This window comes from Hyperolius riggenbachi, chromosome 4 (genome assembly GCF_040937935.1).
Source record: "Hyperolius riggenbachi isolate aHypRig1 chromosome 4, aHypRig1.pri, whole genome shotgun sequence".
In the NCBI taxonomy this organism is placed as follows: Eukaryota; Metazoa; Chordata; class Amphibia; order Anura; family Hyperoliidae; genus Hyperolius; species Hyperolius riggenbachi.
In genome coordinates, this window is record NC_090649.1 from 213,612,605 (window position 1) to 213,638,033 (window position 25,429).

Sequence of the window (25,429 nt, forward strand, 5' to 3'; positions counted from 1 at the left end):
AAATGGTAGTCTTGTGGATAGTGTTTGTGTTACTCCACAGTTGACCACAGATGACTGTAGAGATCATTCCTGCCATACAACCACTAAATACTGTTCTTAATCTGTTGTAATAACAATTTGGCTCGAGTTAGGGCCATTACCAGTTGTGTCACCTGCTAAGTGCGCACTCTCTGAGAAATGCTCTCCATCTGCTGTAACCAGAAAATAAATATGCTGCTGCTGTTCAAGATCTAATAACACTGAAAAGGCCTATTCTTCCTTCTGTGTTTTACACTCAGTATGTTAGTATGAATTCATCATATACTATAATCTCCCTGTGTCGATGCGTCCAGCTGTCCCTGTGTCCCTGTTATTTGCCTACTGCGCATGTTCGCAGTACGGACAGCTGGACAGGATCAGAAAGCGAGGCGGGTGCGCGTCGGGTGTGGGCGCGCGCGACGGGTTTGCGGCGGTTGCATGCGCACTGGCGGCGGCTGCAGGAAAAAGACCTAGAGCCCGTTTTTAAATGGGCTTGGGTCTACTAGTATAACTATAATTCTGTACCATGATCTGGGCCAGGGCTGTGGAATCAGTCCAAAAATCCACCGACTCCGACTCCTCAGTTTCGGATTTCACCGACTCCGACTCCACGACTCCTCTAATTTGCATATTACAATTTTGTTGATTAAAAGTATGTAACATGAAATTCGTCTCTTAGCTGCCAACGCTTAGGAATTTTACAAGACAACTGAAGTGAGAAGGATATGTAGACTACTATATTTATTCCCTTTAGACTAAAACTAGTCCTTGGTAAGAGTACTTGTAAAAGGTACAAACCGGAACAAAGAACATCTATCAGGCCTTAGGCAATGTAAGTGTGGGTACATGTAAGAGTGATGTGCAGGTACTCTGCAGGGGAATGAGGAGATTGTAAACAGACAACACCTCTGTGTTTAATGTGGACAGCATTCTCAGTGGATTCCCTGCAGCTCTGTGGGGAGTGCATATGTAGAGTATAGTACTACTGTGTAACAAAGTAAACCTGAGACAGATGAAATTAAAGTTTTATACATACCTGGGGCTTCCTCCAGCCGCCTTCAGGATAATCAGTCCCTCGATGTCCTCCTCCACCACCTGGATCTTCTGCTATGAGTCCAGATACTTGAGCCAGTCAGGCGTAGTGCGCATGCACACACTCCGCCGCCAGGAGCATACTACACCTGTGCAGCACTATTGCGCAGGTGCAGAATGTTCCTGGCTGTGGGAGCGGCATGCGGCCGGACAGCGCTGACTGGCTGAATTACCAGGACTCATAGCAGAAGATCCGGGTGGTGGAGGACAGAGAGGGACTGATTAGCCTGAAGGGGGCTGGAGGAAGCCCCAGGTATGTATAAAACTTTACTTTTCATCCGTTTCAGTTACCCTTTAATTTGTAGTCACCAAACCAAATTTTAATAACATGTCAAATTATTTGATTTCATCAGCAAAGGGAGTGCATACATTTGCATAAATCAGCATCAATGCAGAATTATTTCCATCTCGTTGACCATCTCTATTAGTGACACAGCTACACATCAGGCTTTATTCTTACAGCATAGATGTTATTTAGTATATATAAGAGATTCCTGTGTACACATCATATATACAGTCACAATCAGATATGTATATCTGACCTTAAAAATACGGGGACTGCTTTATTGAAGCAGCACAAGTAACTAATTTTGACTGGTTTATTTCATTTTTGTGGACTAAGCACAGCTATTACTGTATATATACATTATTTTTAATGACTATTATCTGAGAAATAGAACATTTTTTATCATATTTTCTATTTTAATTACAGTTACAAATTCATTAGGAGTCGGAGTCGGTGCATTTTTTCCCGACTCCGACTCCAGGCACCCAAAATTGCCCGACTCCACGACTCCGACTCCACGACTCCGACTCCACAGCCCTGATCTGGGCACAAATTGTCATCTTAAATGTATCTAAAAAGCTCCACAACCACATGTAAGATACATTTTACTATTTTTTTTTTAACTTGTAGATAGTTGTTTTTGCCTTTAACCATGGGCAATATTGTATAACCATGGGATTAGGTTAACTGTTTACAAGATTCAATGCCTTTGTAAAGTGAAGGCTTGTAGTGTACTCGGATGCAGATTTGGCTTACAGAGACATAAAAGAATTACTTGCAAGCGTCCACCACTGTACTGAATAATGCTTTTTGGCTTACTTTTTCGAGATATATTGCTGGAATAGACATGTAATTACCTTCTGTTTTAAGAAGACAGTGCTGTATTTTCAGGTATATGGGTACAATAGACAAACATACTTCATTCAAACTAAACATATGCTCAGGTTGTGCTGAACATCATGTACAAATGCTGCAAGTAAAATATTGGAGTTTATATAGTTGTTAAGACAGTGTATACTATTTTACATGTACCTAGATGACCAGGAGTACCTATAAAAATGGCACACTGAAAAAATAGTGTGGGGTCTGCCGATAGTAGAATATCAGTAAATTGACCAATATTCTACTACTTAATTCTTATTTTATTCTGATCTAACCTAACCCTAATCTTACACTGAACCCTCCATCTATCTAATCCTAAGCCTCCACCAGGTGCTGCTTAACCCTAACCATCCCCCCAATTAGCAGCAATTAACAATGAAATGAAATTATGGCGGGTGCTCACCAATTGTTGGGTGCCGTGATTACTGTTCATTGCCGCTTTTCGCTGCTTTTACGATTGCCTCTTGTGGCAGTGCCATTTTTAGCAGCACCAATCCTATGCCATTTTTACCTGATCTAATGACCAGTTGTAGGGTATTATGACTATGACATCCTAGCTTTATTAGGCTTAGGCATCATTGTTTCAGAATAATGAATGAATAAAATGTTATTTTCTACTCCCACATAGAATTTGAACCAGACGGTAGCTCAGGACTGGTCTTCAGGATTGCAAAAGTTGATTGTGAGGAAAGAGAATGAAATTCGAGCCGCAGACCGCTGCAGAATTCAGCTTCGGCTTCCTGGCAAACATGACAAGTTAGTGGGTTTTTCTCTGCAGAGGATTTTCCGACCATAATGTTCATATAAAACGCAGTTTAATGTGATTGTAGATCCACTCTGCATTTTCTTTTATCCTCCTTTCTAAATATGTTTCAGATCAGGGCGACCCACTTTCTTCACAGCAGTATTCAATACTTTTACTCCTGCTGCAAAACAGTCATGGATCAATAACTTGCAGATGGCGAAACTTGCTCTGGGTAAGTTATATGACCCTAAATGCGGAAGATTTACATGGATAAAAGACTGTTTGATGTAACTGGGAAGTTCCTCCTGAAATGTAATGAAAGTGTTGGAGCTGAAGTTGGCTAATTGGATGTGAATATGAAAGGAAGGGAGTTTGGTGAGGATATTTTATTGCTTCCAATTACACCATTCAGACAGATAAAATAATTAGTCTGTAAAGGATAGACATTTCTTCCATTTTGTGATAAGGAGAACATTGGTCTATTAAGATTTTTCTGATAACTAGTTGTTTACGGTAAGAACATTATCACTGTGGAATCACAACAGTAGGGTGGGTAGGCAAGGGTCACTACTGCTTGTAGGCCCCAAGAAGTGTAAGCAAGCACTTTTTCATTTACCAACTATTGTCTTCACTACAGCTGAAAACATAGTAAAAAATAGATCTACAGCACAGGGTAGGAGTCCAGTGGACTATTTACTAATTTAGAGTCCCAACACATTAAAGTGAACCTAAAGGCAAGTAAAAAAAATGAGATCAACTCACCTGGGGTTTCCCTCAGCCCCCTGCAGACGATTGGTGCCCTCGCAGCCCCGCTCCGATGGTCCAGGACCCGCCGGCGAACACTTCCGGTTTGGCCGTCACCGGCCAACAGGCATGGGAACGCGAGTGATTCTTCGCGTTCCCAGCCTGGTTATCGCCCCCTATGCTGCTATTGCGGCCAGGAGGCGGCGGCGGGTCCTGGACCATTGGAGCGGGGCTGCGAGGGCACCGATCGGCTGCAGGGGGCTGAGAGAAGCCCCAGGTGAGCTGATCTCATTTTGTTTACTTGCCTTTAGCTTCACTTTAAGCACTGCATTTGTGTTCAGCACTGGTTCCTCCCCCTTCCTGGTGAGCCAGGTTAAATTGAACTCCTAGGGGAAGAAGTGGTATAAAACTATGTACTGCTTAGGCATTCACCTAAGAATGGGCCTACTCACATTTGACCCTCTAGTGATTTTATGGTGTGTTTAAGCTGCTCTCAGTCTATCTGCTGCCTCTGTGCCGTAGGTACCAAGAACTTGCATGTAAGTGTATGTGTGTAAGTGACAGTACTTGCAAATTTGTGTTTTTTGACTAGATTACTCTCCTTGGCTGGGTGTGCCACTGAGCGACATTTATGTATGAGTATATTTGTATAATATACAGTATACAAGATCTTATGTGTACTCAGTATTTTATGTTTTCTTATTATTATGAAATCTATTGGTTTACAATAATTATATTTGGTTCTGTTTATTATTTACTGCAACCAGCAAACAGATAGTATAACATAAAAGGGGCAGAGTATGTAGAGAAGGGACACCACGATCCCAATATAGTGTAGTACATACTGGCAAAGGGATTAGTGTAAGTAAGTAGAAATTATACTCACAAACTGGGGGTTACCTCCAAGGCAACCACTGATAATGCAGGTGGGGAGATTAGACCTGTCCCCACTCAGGATTAAGATCTCACTCTCTGTAGATCAGAAAAAAGGAGACTCAGTTGAGGGGTAAGGTAAATAGAGGCGCCACTAGGATAAAATAAACTAAAAACTTAAAAAATTGCTATGGGGCAGTGGTGGACTTACCTCCCAGAAGCAGACACAAGGACTGTCACTTTATAATACAGTAGAAAATGTATTGACATACTCCAAAAACAAGTCGCAACGTGTTTCGCCGGTTTAACCCCACTCCATCAGGCAATAAACAAGAAGCATACGGCAGTAAATGGTCAGACTTTCGCCAAACGGCGCTTAGCAAAAGTCTGACCATTTACTGCCATTTACACCTTGTTTATTGCCTGATGGATCGGGGTTAAACCTGCGAAATGCGTTGCGACTTGTGTTTGGAGTATGTCAATACATTTTCTATGGTATTATAAAGTAACAGTCCATAGCAATTTTTAAAATGTGTATTCTGTTATCCTACTGGTGCCTCTGTTTACCTTATACCTCATAAAAGGGGTAGAGGCTGAGCTTACTGATATACTGAGTCGGACAACTAGGAGGTATTAGCTGAACCTTATGTGGTGTGAAGTGTTGCATTGATTAAATTATCTAACTATGATTACATTGCTGTTATGCTTGGTAGGCAAGCTTCTTTAGCTTTTAAGCTATTTTAATTGTGTTACGTAGGGGTTATGCATATGTGTGATCATGTGACTGAAAAAAAAAATTGTATTTCAAATGTATTTATCATCATTGTTGCTATTGTTAGAGGAGTTCTTTTCCATATAGATATTGCAACATTGTATTAAAAGCGGACTTTAAATGGGACCAACATGCTAAGATTATGCATGATATGTGATTCCCCCTCCCCCCAGAAGTCTACCTGCCCCCCCCTCCTCCCATCTCTATATATACGCACACACACTTTATTAATCTTTGCACCAAAGTTAAGTACTGAGATTAATCAGGTGGGAGGCAAGTCTGCGGTCTGGTCCCAAATGCTTGTTTATTTGATTTGCAGTACTTGCAAGGGCTCTGTACTGTCTGTTTTCTTAAGGTACAAATACAGTGTTATTAATATTATTATTATTATTTTTTATTTAGATAGCGCCAACATCTTCCATAGCGCTGTACATAGTACAAATAATGGGGAAAAAATATACATAAGAAATACAAGACACTGTACAGGCATGACATTGAATAGAATAAATACAAATACATACATAGTTGAAGTGTAGTTGGTACATGTGCATGTTAAAATTACAGCGGTATGAGAAACACTAGGAGGAGGTCCCTGCCCTTGCGAGCTTACAATCTAGAGGTATTGATGATAGGACTGCATAGTATGGCAGCCACAATAACATTCTGGCTTTTAAGTACTTACACTAGGTCTGCTTTCACCCAACCAAAGTAAAAAAAACAAAACTATTTCTATCTGTTTTATGGTGTCCATTAAAGGTACAATCTCCTGCATGATCAACCATATGTTCAACCGAATCAGGTACCGTTAATAGTGCTGATCGACAACAAATGATTGTTCTGTCACATTTTGCATCAATTCTATTAGTCTGTTTGGATTGCTTATTATTTTCCTCTCTGTTGGTGGATCCAAATGATAGTTTATGATCGATCGCAACAATAAGATCGGATGGTTGGTCTGTTAATGGACACCTTTAGCATGTTTTTTTTTTTTTTATGTTCCAAAGGGGGAAGTTTCCTTTTTTTTCCAGGCTTTTGTGACAGCCAGAGGCAATGATAAGAAATTACGTACATTTTCCTCAGGCTGGTTTCACACTGTAAACCAGGGTTGGCAATGCAGTGTGTTGCATCGCACTGTCAATAACCGGCCTTCAGGGAACACCGCGCTATTGCGTGGTGTTCCGTGTCTGGCCAAGCAGAGAGTGAGGCGTACTTGTCGTCACTTCCTGCTTCGGGTATTCGGATGAGTATTGTTAAAATATGCTTGCACACCATAACATAGAGTTGGTAATTTTTAAAAAATCCACGCATTGCCATAGACTAACATGACTTCCGGGCCAACGCAGATCACTGCAACCCGACGCAGGAGCTGCGCAGTAACGTAGTTCTGGCCCTGCATCGTGGATGCGGCAAAAATGTCACTTCTGTTGATTTGCGCCGTAACGTCGCAGTATGAAAGTCTCCATGGATTTTAATTGCCCGGCAGTGTGTTGCGGTAAAAATATCACACTGCACTGCCCCTGTGTGAAAGAGCCCTCACAGTGATGTGAGGGCTCAGATACCGCCTCCCTCTAAAGTTTCAGATACCGCCTCCCTCTAAAGATAAGTCTTGTTCTTGAGGACTGTGTCTGTGTTCAGATTTTTTCCTTCCTCCCTCCCTTCCTTGACACACATGACAGAGACAAGAACTGGGCAACACGTCAGACAGAGAAAAAAACCCAGCAGGTTTTTTTGTTTTTTTTTGCTGTATCACAACAAAGCTTTAGATTTAGACGTTATAAAAGTCCACCAGCTACATTTTCATGTTGTTAGTCTTGGACATGACATATTTTGATAGTGTGAAATGATCACATTATAAGTTGCCCTGCTCAGAGGTTTTTCTTGATTTTTTTTCTGCTGCAGGAGAGGAGAACCAGCTGGGTTGGTTCTGCCTTGAAGATGAGGGCAATCAAATAAAAAAGGAAAAGCATCCTTTGCTCGTGAAGTACCTGCCAGTCATCATGTCAAAACAACAGGAATTTAAGGTAACCATTTTTAGAACACAGATATTGGTATGTTTCAAGGTTATCAGGAGAGCCACCCACATCCTCCCACATGGCCTCTTCATCATCTCCTCTTTGAATGGTTTTCTTTCTTTTTTTTTTTATTACTTCATCTTGACTTGGCATTCAAAAGACGCAGACTGCAGGCACCCATCTGGTCTTGTCAGTAACTGTGTAACATAGCAGCAGCCGTGTCTCTCAGACATAGATGCCAGCGCACATAGTTTACGCGTCAGGCAACGTGTGTCCTTATTTATAGCGCTCTCTTACCTTCTCCTTGATTGATGTTTTGCAGATTATGATACTTACTGTATATGTTATAAGACTATTTATAGTCACAGGTATGGACATGATGTTCTGTGACCTAGTTAGCATTTCCCTGATTTATTTTCAGGTTGAATGTGCTGTCTATAATCCTGAACCCTATCTCAGTAGTGAAAATGATCCAGATACACTTTCCATGCATCATGGCTTTTTGTGGGTAAGTGAACCTTTGATTTATTACATTCGTCTAGACCTAAAAAAATGTATTTTTCTCTATAAATATGATCAGCTACAATCACAAACTCTTATTTCTCCTAAAAACCTGTAAAAAATATAAATAAAACCTGTGTTTAATTGAAAATGGTTCAAATAAAATAGCTAATGTTCAAGCATCGAAATGTTATTGTTATGATCGGTCATTTGATTTAAATAGGATCCCAAAAGAGGCCAAGTATCTCAGAAGTAAAGCTGGGGAGGGGTACACCACACTACTGGCAACACATGCAAAATAAGCGTACTTTACAAAAAAAAAAGTATATTTTTTTACTTTCAACATTTGTGTTGTGCCATTTCAATTAAATGACAGATTTACATATTCTTTCAAATATCAGATTTTACATGATTTGCAAATAATCATGTTTTGTTTTTATTTACATTTTACACAGCATCACAACATTTTTGAATATGGGGTCATTTAAATCAGGGTTTCTCAAGACGCGGTACGCGTACCCCTGGGGGTACGCGAGACTACTGCCGGGGGTACGCCTGCCATCCCCGCTCAGACCTCCGATCATCGCTGCCTGCTGTCCCCGCTGCCTCCGCGCTACAGTAGCAATGATCACTACACTTCAGATCAACGGGGACAGTGAAGGTGCATGGTCCCTGCGCACAGTACTGCATATGCCGAAGTGACGTCATTAGTCACTTCCGCATTTGAAGTACAGCCATCAGCCACGCGGGGACCATGCGCCTTCACTGTGCCGTTGATCTGAAGTGTAATGATCATTGCTACTGTAACGCGGAGGCAGCTGGGACAGCAGGCAGCGCTGATCGGAGGTCTGAGGCTGCGATGGGAAGGCAGCGTGGATGGTGTGCACTGGACAGGTCTGTAACAGGGACGGGTGAGAGGCCGCTCATACTGCGGGGACCACTTGGGGGACCACTTATTGGTGAACTGGGGGGGGGCTGCTTATGAGGGCACTACTGACTACTTAAACTGGTGGGGCTGCCTATACCGAGGACACCACTCACTACCTAAACTGGGGGGGGAAGGTGTCTGTACTGGGGGGACCTCTCACTATTTAAACTGGGGGAGAGGGGCTGCCTATACTGGGAGGGCTGTCTGTTCTGGGGCACCACTCACTTCCTAAACTTGAGGGGGGGGGGGGTGCCTACACTGGGGGCACCACTCACTACCTAGACTGGGGGGGGGGGGCTGCCTGTGCTGGGGATACCTCTCACTACCTAGACTGGGGGGGGGCTACTTATACTGGGGGGTTCTTGTACTGGGGACATCTCTCACTTCCTATATTGATGGAGGGCTACTTATGGGGGGAAAACCTCTCACTTCCTGGGGGGCTACCTATACTGGGGGACAACTCTTACCACCTATACCGGAGGGGCGGGCTATTATACTGGGTCTACTCCTCTCACTACCTATGCTGGAGGTGGGGGGCAATCTCAGTGTTTGCCATAGGTGCTATATTGGCCAGATAAGCCTCTTTGGGGGAAGCCGGGGGCACAAAAGGTGAAAAGAGATGAGGGGGGCGGGGTGGAGTTGGGGGAACAAGAGATGTCAGGGAGGAATGTGGGGGGACAAGAGATGATGGGGAAGCTGGGGGACAAAAGATGGTGGGCAGAAGCTGGGGTACAAGGTGACACAGGGAAAGCCAGAGGCGCAAAAGGTGATATGGGAGACGAGATGACACGTGGGGGGACAAGAGAGAACACAGGGGGGAAGCTTGGGGACAAGAGATCATACGCGGGAAGCTGCAGGCACAAAAGGTGACAAGGGGGGGGGGGGGGAGCCAGGGGCACAAGAAGTGACACAGGGGAACAAGAGGAGGTCCCTCACCACCCATCACCCTGTACCAGCCTCAGCCAGCACCCTCACCACCCATCACCCTGTGCCAGCCTCAGCCAGCACCCTCACCAGTCCCTCACCTGCCAGCACCCTCACCTGTCTCTCCCACCCTTCACCCTCTGCCAGCTTCAGCCAGCACCCTCACCTGTCTCTCCCACACTTCACCCTCTGCCAGCGTCAGCCAGCACCCTCACCTGTCTCTCCCACCCTTCACCCTCTGCCAGCTTCAGCCAGCACCCTCACCTGTCTCTCCCACCCTTCACCCTCTGCCAGCTTCAGCCAGCACCCTCACCTGTCTCTCCCACCCTTCACCCTCTGCCAGCTTCAGCCAGCACCCTCACCTGTCTCTCCCACCTTTCACCCTCTGCCAGCCACTGAAAGCACCCTCTCCAGTCCCTCACCGCCCATCACTCTCTGCCAGCCTCAGCCAGCACCCTCACCTGTCCCTCAACAGTTTCTCCCCACCCAGCACCCTCATCTGCCTCTCCCCATCCAGCACCCTCATTCTCCAAGCGTGTGTGTGTGTGTGTGTGTGTGTGTGTGTGTGTGTGTGTGCGCCCGCTCACTCGCCAGGGGGTACTTTGTAGAGATGGAGTAGCAATAAGGGGTACTTGGCTTAAAAAAGTTGAGAAACACTGATTTAAATCAACTGTTTCGATGCATGGCAAATTCCATGTGAGTGCCCTTTCCTTAGCTGGCTCATGTACTGTAGCTCTGAAAAAAACAAACCAGTATTTCAATATGTAGATGATTTCAGGAGGGACACACCTGTGGGCAAAAGCACCAGATGTTACTTGTGTACAAGATGCTTCTGTGGTGCCATTGGTTTTCTGGGTCTTCCAGATGCATTCATATTTTGCTGTCTATAAAGCACAGCAAAAGCTTTTCAGAAGCAGTTTAAATGCATGTGCGTACTGCTCTGTCCTAACGTTTTAAAAATGCACACGTTCCCTTAAAGCGGGATTGTCAGCCGCAAAACCAAATTCCATTTACCCACTGCTCTGTGTTTATTATGTAGTCTAAATGCAGCCTGCATGGCAAGCATTCCAATATAATCATAAATGCTTCTGCTGTAATGACTCTTATCTCAGTCAGCCTGGCTCTATTCTGGTACCTTGCTGAGGAGAGGGAAGTTGCTTATATCCCCTCCCACATTCCTTCTCCTCACTGATTGGCTGAGGGCAGGGCAGTGCTGGGCATACATGGCTCGATTTTGCCGCTCGATTCTCGCGCTCGATCGACACCCCGCTCGATTATGCAGGCGATTCTCTTATCTTGCGCTCGTTTTTCTTATCTTTTTCCATTGTGTTCAATGCGGAATCGAGTGGGGAAACGATCGGGCAGGAGATCGGACATGTCGTAAATTATCTATCGAGCCATCTAAATGGCTCAGAATCGAGCCGTGTATTCCCAGCATTAGGCTGAGAAGGGAAATACATCTCCCCCCTCTGCAGAAGCTGCTGAAATCTGGTCTATGCTGTGCTTGCATGTGTTTACAAAGCAAACTAGATATGACAGTGCAGTTTCTAGGAGGGAAAATAAAGTGTAAGAGAGGAAATGACATCAGAATTGGCTTAAGTCACAGGCAGTAAAGATGGAAAATGCCTGGAACAGTTTTTTCTTTATTTACTAAATAAAATTCACTGAAATGAAAACATGAACAGTACAATACATTTGTAAGTAGAACAAGTATTTATCTACTTATGTGTTGTTGTTTTCCTGGTATAGTATGGCTGTCCATGCTGCTTTAAGACAATTAGCTCACATGAGTGAAAATGTGAGACATTCATAATGTCTTTAAAATATTTGATTTCACAGTTTGATCAGAATATTTTAAAGTTAATTCATGAATGATAGCATGTGTTATCACAAATGACTGGTTTTGTTAAATGATCCTAATGTTCTGACTAACTGATTTTCTGTAGAGAAACAAATCAAATAAAAGTTGTATTTGATCAGATTTTAACATGCACAGTGAGCTTCAAGCAATCCTGAAGTACCAAAACAATAGAAAATAGTGATGCCTTATTAATGGGACTTCTCTGGATAGTTCAGAGGCTTCTTGGATTCTTCCCTAGGCCACCATTCCAGAACCGGGTCCCTCTTTATCTTCTGGCAGAGAGCACGGCTGTGAATGAGCTCATTCACACTGGGCATGTGCAGGTCCAGTCCACGCTTGCCCAGTAGAATGAAGCCGCTCATGCATGGCTTTTTCCTCTGTTGCGAGAGTTAATAAAATAGGTAATAACTGTTCTTTTTCTGCACCTGTTTTGATAAATTAGCCCCTGAGGTCTGTGATATTCTGTGTAAAAAATTAAATAAATGTGTAATAGAACTAGTATGATGATGGAATGTATCTCTTAAGACACATAAACAAGGAGCCAGAGAATAACAAGCTGTGTAAATCACAAGTTGGCTCTTTGTTGTCTCTTTTGTTTAGATTGGCAGCTGCACTAATCAGATGGGTCAGATTGCTGTTGTTTCACTTCACAACCGTAGCCCGAAGGTGATAGAATGTTTCAATGTAGAATCACGCATACTCTGCATGGTCTGCGTCCCTGAGGAAGAAAAGCAGAAACCATTAAGTGATGTCCCAGATTCCAAGTGCGGCTCGCCGTCACGAGCGCCAGATGTGCCCACAATTTGCCTGGGCATGGAGGAAGGAAGGTAAATGTTGAGATTTTGATATATCCGCTTTAAGTCAGGAAAGCCTGTAGGTGTTAATTTAGAAACTGTGAACTGTTCAGCTGTATCAGTGTTCAAACTTATCCTGCAAAAATCCCTAACTTCTCTTTAAAAACAGATTTCAGGCTAATTAAAGAAAATCCAACGTCTTTAAGTGGTGGGTTCTAACTTTTCTAGTTGCCTAGATACTTGCATTACATAATGTATATATGCATATTAATAATCCCAAGACAGATGCCATCTTATGAATTAATACTTAGCTTGAAAGTTACTGAAAATATGCAAGTTATAATACAAGAATAAATACAGATTAAATATATACTATGATAGGTGCATTTAGTTCATTTTTGGCTATTGGCATATTTATGTGTTTTACTTTTCCGGCTGTTGGCATTGGAAAAATACACCCATATAGTGACTTATTGGTAAACACGGTTATTTACTAGTACAGTAGAATCCATTTATAGTAAACTCCAAGGGACCAGGAAAAGAAGTTTACTACATCAGAAGCTTGGTGTAATTTGCCTTCTTAAAACAGAAGGAAACTTGCAATAATTCTGCTATAAGTGAACATTTGCGGTTACCCACAATGCACCACTACTGAATATGCAAATTATCTTTTTGCTCCTGTAAGCCAGGCAAGCATCCAGAACTGCTGGTGTATGGCAAGCCTATAGCTTTAAATTTTACACAGCCACATCAACCCCACATGTAGACAGCCTGTTTCGGACTTTTGGTCCTCATCAGTACAGGCAGGAACTGATATGGCTGTATCTATATCAGAAGTTAACTATATCAGAATTGGTCATACGTTGTACTTTTATACAGCCACATTTGCTGGGACATGAGGACTGAGTTTACTATTTCCAGAGGTTATTATAACAATATTCTACTGTATATAAAGAAATTGTATCGTTGGCTAAAGAAATCATCATATTTCAGCTCTGAGACACCCTGCAAGGATTTCATACAGAGGAACTCACAATTTAATTTCCCTAGCATAGTCTAAAGGCTGTACTCTTATATGAGGAAAGTCATCCCAGCTAGGGATCTGCAGCTAATTCCTTAGACCACATTGCAGGGCTATGGCTGTACAGACCTATTGTTAGCCAGCAGGCTAGCAATGTGTCCCCCCCCCCCTTCCCATGTGTGGGGGGGGGGATTAGTGGTGCAGCAGTGAGGTCGTGCAGTGGATGTGGTAAGTGGAGAAGGCAATACACTAGGCCAAAGTGATTTGCCAGACAGATTGCTAGCAGCCGAGAGGGGCCGCGGGGCCACTGTGCACACGCTAGATTCTTGTCTGAGGTGGTCGTTATTGGCTGCCTTGGCCAAGTTTCATCTAGTGTGTGTACAGAGATTAAAGGTGTCCATCAGTGATACAATCTTGATTGTGTTATCTTACGAAATCTATGTAGTAAATGAGTAAATGGATAGAATATACTTTGAATGGGTACTTTAGGTAGCTCTTCATATTACATAGAAGTGGTAAGATTATACAATCAATATTATACAATTAATTGGTACCTTAAAGGATATCTTAAGTGACCTAAGGAAGTTCAGTTTAACTTGGCTTCTTTCAGCTCCCTGTAGTCCTTCAGGTCCCTCACTGTAAAACTTGCAACTGTGCAAGCCCAGAACTCTCCTGGCCATGGTTTCACGATCAAGGAGGCAGCAGCCCATGACAGGGCTCAGTCTGCCAGCTTTTAGAGGGACACAGCAGCAGAACGGGTTGGACCGGCAGGACAGCAAGGAACCTGACAGACTACAGGGAGTTGTAAGAAGCCCAGATCAGTTAAACTGAACTTCTATAGGTCATTTAAAGAGAACCTGAACTGAAAATAAAAAGTCAAAATAACCATACATAGGTCATACTTACCTCCTGTGTTGTCTACTCCTCAATCTCTTTCTCCTCTCCTGCGTCCCATTTGTCCACTGTGATCAATGGAATTCTCCATCCTCCATTTTAAAAATGGCCATTACCCCATAACAGCTTCCTGGTCAGCACACTTTTAAACTGTATTATGACACACTTGAGACATAGGAAAACATGGACATTACCTTGCACATTCAGTTGTAACTGACAGCTGCTGATATATAACTGACAGCAACTGGCATATTTCAGTTCTGACAAAATATTGTCAGAACTGGAAGGGATCACCGTAAGAAGAAAATAGTGAGCTTCTGAGAGGAACTGCCGGTGAGGTTAGTATGTAATATTCATTTGTAGCTACATCATGTGTTTATTTTAAATAATTTTACTCACTTCAGGTTCCCTTTAAGATTTCATTCAAGTGGACCCAAATTGAAAATACAAGATTTCAGAAATAAAATCTATTTTCTAAATTATAATAATAAATAGCAACCTTTTTCAGCTGCATGATGACACATATAAAATATTTTACATTTATTGGGGGAACCCCTCCCTTCCTTTCATATTGCCGTGGCATAATCTGGCAGACTGGTGGAGTAGGAGGTGTCTGGCAAAGGAGGAATTGCTAATGGCTGCCACCTGTATAACCCTAGTTATGCAAAGAGAAGGGGGAAAAGCATGCACTGAAATGCTCATAGGCTTGTTGGAGTGTTTATTTATCTTTGTATGTGTCAGAGTGGTGCAACTAAATATTTGTTTAAAATGTATTGTTTGGGTCCGCTTTAAGGTGAATTTGGGAAGTCCGTTAACCTACCAGTATGTTGTTTAGCGAGGGGAAAGCGGTGTGCCCAGAGGAAAAATATGTTAACAGAGAATATACAAACTCCATACATATAGTGTCCTGGCCAGGAAATAAACATGGGACTTGCGCACTGCAAGCCAAAAAATGCAAACTTTGCCACCGTAATATCTTCAACTTTCATACAAATTAAGTAGCTGTTGTCAGTGGCAAGGCATTACAAACGAGACATAAGAGTATCTGCACATTAGCTATGTAAAGAGATTTAACACTTGCTTTGCAATCTTCTTAGCATTTGTGTCTACAAAAGCAGCCAAGGGTCAAAAAAGGTTCGTCTGCAGCACTTTTTTACCCCAGAGAAGTCTACAGTCATGAGTCTTGCCAGCGTTTCCGACACTTTGTATGCAGGCCTGGTGAATGGAGATCTTGCAATTTACACAAAAATGGAAGGTAAAAACAAAAATATTATTGTCTCCGTGTTCTCAAACATTTTATTTACATGTATCTTCTTGCAACTTAAAATCATAATTAAAAAATTTAATCCTGCTTTGATGGACTGAAAATCAGGTAGGTGTACTTATATTTGAATAAATAAGTGAAAGCTTTGGGAAGCTTTATATGCTTTATTAACTGTGGCAATGATAAGCAGGTGTTTCAAAATGATCCTGCAAACTCTCATCACTTTTAATGAAATGCTGAGAGGAGTGCCATGGACTAGAAACTCAAAAGACAAGGAAGAGCAAGAACCCAAAATACTGCAGTAAATAAAATCATATTTCGGTTGATCATAACAATATTACCTGGATACTCCAAGTAAGGTTTGCTAAACTGGACAACCACCAAATGGTCTAGTGTGGAACACTAGGCTGTCCCCACTTGAGTCAAGAAATAGCCAGGCTTATTGCACTTCCGAGGCTGAAGATCTGTGTTAACAACCCAATCTCTCCACTCAAAGTGGGCAAGTACATGCTGGTAAGGAAGAAGAAAAATGTAATATTATTAAAAACAATTAAAGACTAAGGAAAGATTGGACTTGCCTCTGGGGGTTTTAAATAGCCAATCACTGGCCAATTTTACCACATCCATGTAGAATGAGGGCCAGCAGATTTACAATACTATGAACAGCTTGTGTAGGTAATCTTATCTCTCATACTATTTGGAAGCTGTAAAATTAGTATATCATTTGGCCAATCAGTATTGAATGTGTATGGCTGTGTGCCAATCTGTAACCTTGGTCTTTCCAGCCATGCCATGCAATGTGACACCCAATTTGTGTGGAATTACATTACAAAGCGCAAATGGCCACCAAAATTTAGAGCAAAAGCCAGTGGGTATGTACGGGGCTACCTTTTCCTTAAGTTTGTGACATCATTTGGACAATAACAAGAAGAAGCCTGAAAGGACAGACAAAAGGCCCTGATAGGTGTCTTCCTAAAACAAATTTTGACATTACTACATAACTTATAATATATTTGTAAGGCTAGGAAAATGTAATGTGTGTTCACAAAAATCTAGAAAATGTACAGTACTCTCTTAGACAACCTCTGAGGCTGTCACAGAGCAGCTTTATTTGTACTGACATTAGTGCACACAGGTGCACTCTACTTAGTCATTAGCACTCATCAGGCAATGTCTATGGGAAACTGACTGCACTCAGACCAAAGAGGGCTGAATAATTACGCACACCCCACTTTGCAATTATTTATTTGTAAAAAATGTTTGGAATCATGTATGATCTTCGTTCCACTTCTCACGTGTACACCACTTTGTATTGGTCTTTCATGTGGAATGCCAATAAAATTGATTCATGTTTGTGGCAGTAATATGACAAAATGTGGAAAAACTCAAGGGGGCCGAATACTTTTGCAAACCAATGTATTTATTTAAACAAAAGCAATAATTAGACACAACAGACTCACTTCACAGTGGTGTGGAATGAGTACTTCATGGGTCGCAGCTTGGCTTCCTATTGGAGGAAGCTAACAGAGGCGGACAGTGGTAGGGGGAGCCTGTCATGAAGGCGGCGTTGAGGAGGAGTCTGATTGACAGCCTCAAATAAAGCAGGCTAGTGACAAGCAGATTGCCACTAGCCTGGTGATCTTTTAAGGGGGTGCGGCGCAGGGGGGGATGGCAGCGGCGATACAGTGACCCAGAGGCATGTCTTTGTGCACATGACATGCCTCTGGGTCCTATTAGAATTTCAGTATGCCACCTCGGGTTCTCGTTAAATAAATACACTTGGGATAAGACCTTTTTACAGCAAGTCACAAACCCTCTGGTATAACTGTATGCCATCACCTGTGACTTAAAGAGAACCCGAGGTGTGTTTAAAGAATGATATCTGCATAGAGGCTGGATCTGCCTATACAGCCCAGCCTCTGTTGCTATCCCAAACCCCCCTAACGTCCCCCTGCACTCTGCAATCCCTCATAAATCACAGCTGTGCTGCTGACAAACAGCTTGTCAGAGCTGGCTGTGTTTATCTCTATAGTGTCAGTCTGCTGCTCTCCCCGCCTCCTGCAGAACTCCAGTCCCCGCCTGCATCCCTTCCCTCCCTGCTGATTGGACGGAAGGGACGGGGCAGGGACCGGAGCTATGCAGGAGGCGGGGGAGCAGCTGAGACTGACACTACAGATGTAAACACAGCCTCACAGCATGGCTGTGATTTATGAGGGATTGCAGAGTGCAGGGGGGGACCTTAGTGAGCTTTGGGATAGCAACAGAGGCTGGGCTGTATAGGCAGATCCAGCCTCTATGCAGATATCATTCTTTAAACACACCTCGGGTTCTCTTTAAAGAGGAACTCCAGTGAAAATAATTAATAAAAAAAGTGCTTAATTTTTACAATAATTCTGTATAAATGATTGTCAGTGTTTTCTCATTGTAAAATCTTTCATCTCCCTGATTTACATTCAGACATTTATCACGTGGTGACATTTTTACTGCTGGCAGGTGATGTCACTGGAAGGAGATGCTGCTTTCTTTTTTTGGCAGTTGGAAACAGCTGTCATTTGCAACAAGGCTCCCACAGTGTGATGTCAGGACCTCAGAGTTGTGAGGTGCTTACATCACACTGTAGGAGGGGTTTCACCACAAAATCAGCCATACAGAGCCCCCTAATGATCCGTTTGAAAAAAGGAATAGATTTCTCATGGAAAAGGGGGTATCAGCTACTGTTTGGTATAAAGTTAAATTCTTGGTTACTGTTTCTCTCTAAAATACAGAGTAAATGTGCATACACACCTGTGATGGATGTCAGGGATCGATACCCAATTCCCTTGGATGACATAGCTGAACCATGCTGTACAGACATAAAGGCCTCGATTCACTAAAGGGTGCTAAGTGTTAGCACGCTAGTGAAAAGGCACTTAGGACGCGAAAACGGCCGCTTCAAACGCTAATATGCGCGCAATGTTTAGTGGTGCAAGTGAAACGTCGTCCACGTGAAAAGCGTACTTTGCACGCGGACGGTGCGACGTTTAGCGCACACTGGTGTGACTTTTTGCGCACGATCAGTAACAGCTTTGGACGTGCAAACTACTTAGCACCCTAGTTTACACGTCCAAATCTTTTAGGCATGCTAACTAGGTTAGCACCCTTTAGTGAATTGAGGCCAAAGTGTGCTTGATAGCTGATGATGTGTTCTGTTGCTACCCGGTGGGGAAGGGGGGCCGCATAGGGATGACATGATGGGGAGAGGAGCAATGTGCACAATGGAGTTTGGCCATCGCTTGCGAAGTTGATCCACCGGCCGGATCGGTTGTGGGGCAGGGGGCTACTGTATACTCGCCTGATTATTGGCTGAGGCCGCTGATAATGACCGCCACAGCCGATAATCAGGACTTTAATCAAACGCCTGTACATGAGTGCATGTTGGGGTGTTTTTTTTTTTTAAAGCAATAATCGTCAATCCCAATAGATTGGAAATTACACTCTTTAAAGAACAAGCGACACCCATGCTAACCTAGAAATAAAAAACACATATATAAGTAGACAAATACTAGTTCTACTTACATAACAGATGTATTGTGCTATCCACGTAATGATTCCTGTGAATTTTATAAAGGAAAAGCAAAAAATCCTATTCTAGGCAGTGGCTATCTTGCTACACTAACACTGACATCATATCCTCCCTGACTTTTGTTTTCACCCCTCCCTTCTCTTGCTCATTGTGTTTTCATTAGCTGCTCTCCTCCCAGAGTCTTCAGACATACTACTATACACTGAGGTGTATAGTAGAAACTGCAGTGTCTTTTTTTTTTTTTTTTTTTCAACTCCAATCGCTGAGTCACCTCAGCCTAGCTTGTAAACACAAGTGAGCAGAGGATCATGTTTCAGATAGGCTAGGCAGGGAAATAAATGTAAGAGGAGGAATATATTCTAGATAAAAAGAACCCCCAGCATTCAACTGTTTGGCACTGACTACTAAAGAGCCAGTGCTCCTTAAGTATGTGATAACTCCAAATCATAACAGCAGAAAAAGTTTTGCAAGTTTTGAATGCAGGATTAGCATCTTTCTCAGACCAGTTGCTGTTGAAATTTGATTTTTATGGTGACAATACCGTTTTAAGAAATATCATTAAAATACTTGTTGTTATGATTTAAGTTTAAAAGTGGGACTTCAAGTACTACTATCTAGCAGCCCAGCAAAACATGTATTTTTATTAGTAACAGTCAGTAATGATCTCAGTTCACTGGAAATGGACACTTTAAAACGCAATCTGTCAATCAGTACATGTAAAACTGAGGTTTCAAGTGAAGCAAATGTAATTAGTGATTAAAGTTTTGAAGTTTTTTTTTCCTGTCTTTATAAAAACCCCATTGGTCTTGCTGAATTGGAATGAGATTCCATTCATGGGTAGTCACTCCATGGTATTGTTTTACATGTTAACCTGTGACTTGAAATACAGCAGCAAGTGTACCTGGAGAATATTTTTCTTCACTCAGTCTTTACCACTAAACCCCCATTCACACTGGGAGTCACAAAACTAGCGTTTTGCAAAGTGATTTTCCCATAATTTTTCACTGTACAGTAAAGTGATTTTGGAGCGATTGCGTTTTGCGATTCTATAACATTGAACTGCAATCGCTTCAAAATCTCAAAAAAATGCTGTGTGTGGCGTGTTTGTGATTTCAACAAATCGTTGGCGATCGCCAAGTGTGAACACTGCCGTCTGCCATACACTTTACATAGCAGTAGCGCTTTTCAAAACACTAGCGATCGCCAGCAATTGAAAGCGCTGCTGAAATCCCTAGTAAAATGCTTCAGTGTAACCTAAAATGTACTTTTAATAGGTCATGTAATATTTATTGATTTATTATTTGTTTTAATAGCAGAATTTTGAGAAGAGAGATAGGCCCTTATGCAATTCACTTTGTCTCCTGAGTTTTCTCTTAGGTGATCTTTTCATAACTTGTCATAAAATGCCTTTTAACCACTTGAGTACCTAGCCTTTACCCCCCCCCCCCCCCCCCACCCCCTTAAGGACCAGCGCTTTTTTTCAGATCTGTGCTGGGTGGGCTCTACAGCCCCCAGCACAGATCAAATGACAGGCAGAGCGACCAGATCGCCCCTCTTTTTTCCCCACTAGGGGGATGATGTGCTGGAGGGGTCTGATCGCTCCTGCATGCTGTGGGTGGCGGGGGCACCTCAAAGCCCCCTCCACCGCAAGATTCCCCCTCTCCCTCTTCTCCCTCCCTGCCCGAGAGATCGGAGGCTGCACAGGAATGGATCTGTCCTGTGTAGCCTCTAACAGGCTCCCCGCTGTCATGTGACAGCGATCCCCGGCCGCTGATTGGCCGGGGATCGCTGATCTACTACAACACTGCTACTGTAGCAGCGTTGTAAAAATATAAACAAAGCGGATTATTTCCGCTTGTGTTTACATTTAGCCTGCGAGCTGCGATCGGCAGCCCGCAGGCTATTCACGGAGCCCCCCGCCGTGAAATGACAGGAAACAGCCGTTCACGCGAGTGGCTGTTTCCTGATTAATTAGCCTGCAGCTACCACTTTGCCGACGCGCGTTATGAGTGGGCGGTCGGCAAGTGGTTAAGCTACCAACAAGTAAGAAAATACTCAAAATACATTTGATGGCACCTTTTCACCAACTTTTGGGTACTTTTTCAAATTGTAAGATGCTGAAAAATGTAGTTTAAAGAGAAAATGAAAATTATCTCTATTGCTGGGCATACACGATACGTTTATGCGCCGGTATCGAGCCAGTGGCTCAATGCCGGCGCGTCCCCGCTCGTGCGCGCGGATCGGTCCCCGCCGGCGCTCCTTATCCGCCGCTCGATTCCCCGCTATTGTCCGTCCGCGGGGTTCATGCGGGGAATCTATCCGGCGGGTCTTCGGACCTGTCGGATATTATCAATCGAGTCATCAACGGCTCGATTGATAAGAACATTCTCGAACCGTGTATGTTTAGCATTAGGAGATAACTCGTAAAATTAACTGCATATGGGCCATAGTGGGGAAGAGTGACAAGCAATATTTTGGTGTCACTGGAGAAAAAAATTTATTTGTATTACAAAAATGTTATGTTCTATTTTAAAAATGTAGCCCAGCTGCAGTGCACAGACACAACAAATCAAATTTAGAACCTGCAGCCAGTCTGAGCTCTGAGTCACTTGATAAGATGTGCAAAGAAAGAAACATTGATGATCTGTTCTGTCCTCTAGAGTGACTAAAGAACAGTCAGCTGTCAATAGTCTGTGTACACATACATCTATAGTATTTGTGTAATATATTATTCAGAATCAGAATAGTAATTCATGTTAATTTTCCTTTTAAAGTCATTTTTTTTTCACATAAAAAAAAAAAAACCTTTTCCAACCTTTTGCTGTATGACGCATTTATTTTCCGTTTCAGTATTTAATATTAGGTACAAGATTCCACAAAGATAACCTTATTATATATTTTTAAAAAATGAATAAACCATAGGGGAAATATTATTAGAGAAAATTCCACACCACCAAGTGCAAAAAAAATACATTAAAAAATACTGTACGGAGAGGTGTTTGTACTGGTAATACCAGTCCCTTTATTGTATTTGTATTATATTTTATGATCAAAATGTAATACATCATACATAAGATGGTTCTAGATGCAGCCACCAGAAAAAAACATCTCAGCTGTGGTGTCTCAGAAGGGCTAGGCAAGCTGGTCTTTTCTTAATTCAGTATTAGGCTTTAGAAAGGTCAAATAGATATAACGCATTCCATCAAGCACACATAAAATATATACTGCTGTATATGTCTAGTTACTTTTTAGATTTATATACACCTAAGATTATTTTCACCGTGTGTTTTAAGCTTCAGTATCAGTTATGTCTTTTTAAGTTGAACCTGCCAATAAGATGGCAGTGCCTGTGGTTTGTAATACTGAAGAATTGTGCCATCACATTGCCCTTCCAGATATGCCCTTCGGTGCTCTGGCAGCAGGCTAACATTTTTTTTTTTCCTCAGCAGTGACCTATATTTGTCGGCTGTGTTTATCGAGCTAGTAGGCATAGAAAGCAGATTAATAGGATGTATTGCAGTCTTTTCTTTCAGGCAAAGCTAAATAACATCTGTTTTGGTGCAAAGGTTTGCAGTCACACATGTTTCATCAAAGCAACAGTGTTCTACTGGTGTTCAAGAGAAAAAGAGGTTATTAATAGGGTGTCAAGGTCAGGACAATTTTGTGTCTATTAACAAGGAAATGCTTTATTATGCTGTATTTACATGTTACTCCATTGGAAGGTATGATGAGAAAACCGAAAAGTGAATGTTTTGCCAGTAGCAAGCAATTATCAGTCTTGTTTCCATTTTCTCTTCTACAGCGTATCTTTATAAAAAGAAAAATCTACTTAGTTATGCATTATCGTACCATTTTTAAGCTTGTATGTTTTTGTATAGAGTTATTGTGTATTTGTATGCTGCACATGATCTCGGATGAGTATGGGACATTGCAGAAAATACCCAACACTATTTAAAGAGAATGTGTTGATAAACCTAGGCTACATAAACGGAGTATAAACTTTTTTTGCCTTTTTAAAACAGAAGGTGTTTGCAATTATTCAGGTTAGAGTGAGCATGAGGTGGCCCACAGTGCATCACTGCTGAATATGCAAATCATCCCTCTGTGGTCCCTGAAAGCCAAACACACCTCCAGAATCACTGGAATGCAATGATGTGTTAGCTTGTTAATTGTACAGAGCCACAATAATCCAACATGCATGCAGACTGTTTCGGACTGGTTTGTCCTCCTCAGTTCATGGCATGGATTAATATGGCTTTATGAGGTAGGACTTAAATCAGAATCGGTATCTTTTATTTTGCCAAGCACGATGATGAGTCGTGCTCGGAATTGGGCTTGGCACCACAGTGCAACAAAGTTTAGCATAGACAGGCTTGTACAGGCAGGAAAAACCAGCGTGTAGGGGAAAAATGATCAAAGCATGGGATGGTGCTTTGAGGGAATAGAAACACCTAGAGTTACAGATAGCCCAGAAAGCTCATGGTGAACCTGAACTCCTATGAGTATGTAAGGGCCAAAAAAGCCTTCATTACTAAAAACTCAATCAAAACAGAAATTTAAAGCCAAAGGTATTTGTAAAAGATAAGCTGACACATTTTGGCATTCCAGCGGCTCTGGAGGTGTGTTTGGCTTGCATGGACAACGAAGAGACAGTTTGCATATTCAGCAATGATGCATTGTGGGGATACCTCCTATGCTTACTCCAGCCTGAGTAATCCCAAATACCTTCTATTTTTAGAAGCCAAATTTCTGTTTTGTGTAGTGTTTTTAGTCAGAGGGCTTTTGGTTCCTTATTTACACTCCTAGTAGTTCTGGTTCACCATGAGCTTACTGGGCAATCTATAAACTGAGTATGTAATCAATGTCATATGATCAAATGTTGCATTCAATGAAAAATGACGATTGGGGTTAGGCAGGAGTGGCTGTGATCCACCCGCTGATTGAAATGCAAACACAGCAACTGCATAATTCCAGACAGACTTCAGTTATGGACCTAAAAGACAGATGTGTCACACTGGGCTATAGACATTTTTGCTGCAGTGGTACATTAGATAGCTTACAGAACAGGAAGAGCCGTGAGTCAAACCCTGGTCTCCTGTGTAAGAGGCAGAGCCCTTAACCAGACACTCCCTCCTTTGCGTAGGAGGGACACAACTGTGGAGAGGGTGGAGATCTGAAATGCATCTCGCCCCTCACCAAAAGATGACCTCTCAGACTGGCTGGCCTTTTTGTTAATTAAGTGGGGATGCGGTCTGTGGACACTATCTTTGTGATGGATGTAATGGGCACTACTGATAGGAATGAGACTGTGCGCTTCTCTGAGGGACAGCTAGTGGGCATCAACAGGGAAGTTTTCATAAAAAAGGACAGTTAGAGTTTGGTGAATGATGTGGATACAAACTCTAATTAAAAATATTGTTGAAGATCTAAAGCGCAAAACAATCCTGAGTTATGATGGTGAAACACAATGCCAGCATCCTAAAAACCGTGCATCTAATGCAAACATGCCAATCTTGTGATAGAAAGACAAAAGAGGAATTTGAGAGCTCAAAATAGTGTAGTTTGGCAAAGCAATGTGGGTACAGGTTCTTTGTGTTAAATAATACTAACAAAGGTAGCCACACAGGCAGCTATCGTACATGCAGGTGGGTAACATGATCTGACCCTACACAGGTTGCTGTCTGTAGATCTAATAAAATGGGCAACAACCTTCCACCAAGGGTGAACACAGTAGTAGTACCACAGAGGCACAAAGAAGATTACACTATAAAAACTGTTAAAAATAGACAGGCAAGTCCACCAATACCTCCCTTTTTAAACTGTTTTTAGGGTATATTAATTGTCTTGGTGCCTCTGTTGTACTACTATTTCATACTAATCAGCTGGGTCAAGTATTAGTTCAACTCACAAAATAAATTCTCTATTATGTTTAAAAAATGTTTGTAATTTTATCTGTCAAAAGGGAGCAACACTCGACTCCCCAGCAAACAAATACGTTCAGTTTAGTGCACTAATGCATTTATGGTGGATCACATTGTTTTTACCTTCTAAGTTTTCAGACCTTCCTTTGCCACATTATTTTGACACTCAAATACCATCAGTTTCCTGTAACAAAGATTTGGCGTCACTTCCTATGCTGGTTACAGGTGGCAGGGAAAAAAGAAACAGAGATACAGATACTGAAGACACAATTTCTTTAATAGTTTGAGAAGTCTGGTGGAGAGTGTTGGGCTAAAGTCCTGGAAGAGATTGGCTT

The 25,429-nt window shown here is 42.3% G+C and overlaps 1 protein-coding gene across 2 annotated transcripts in view; it reads left to right on the forward strand.

Moving 5' to 3' along the window:
* ARHGEF10 (Rho guanine nucleotide exchange factor 10) overlaps nucleotides 1–25,429 on the forward strand; it is a 251,922-nt gene that overhangs the window by 168,989 nt on the left and 57,504 nt on the right. For both annotated transcript variants that reach the window (XM_068281340.1, XM_068281341.1), the window contains 6 exons: nucleotides 2,907–3,034; nucleotides 3,155–3,255; nucleotides 7,312–7,433; nucleotides 7,846–7,932; nucleotides 12,239–12,465; nucleotides 15,445–15,602. In XM_068281340.1, coding sequence (XP_068137441.1) covers nucleotides 2,907–3,034; nucleotides 3,155–3,255; nucleotides 7,312–7,433; nucleotides 7,846–7,932; nucleotides 12,239–12,465; nucleotides 15,445–15,602 — 823 coding nt within the window. The remainder of the gene's footprint in view (nucleotides 1–2,906; nucleotides 3,035–3,154; nucleotides 3,256–7,311; nucleotides 7,434–7,845; nucleotides 7,933–12,238; nucleotides 12,466–15,444; nucleotides 15,603–25,429) is intronic.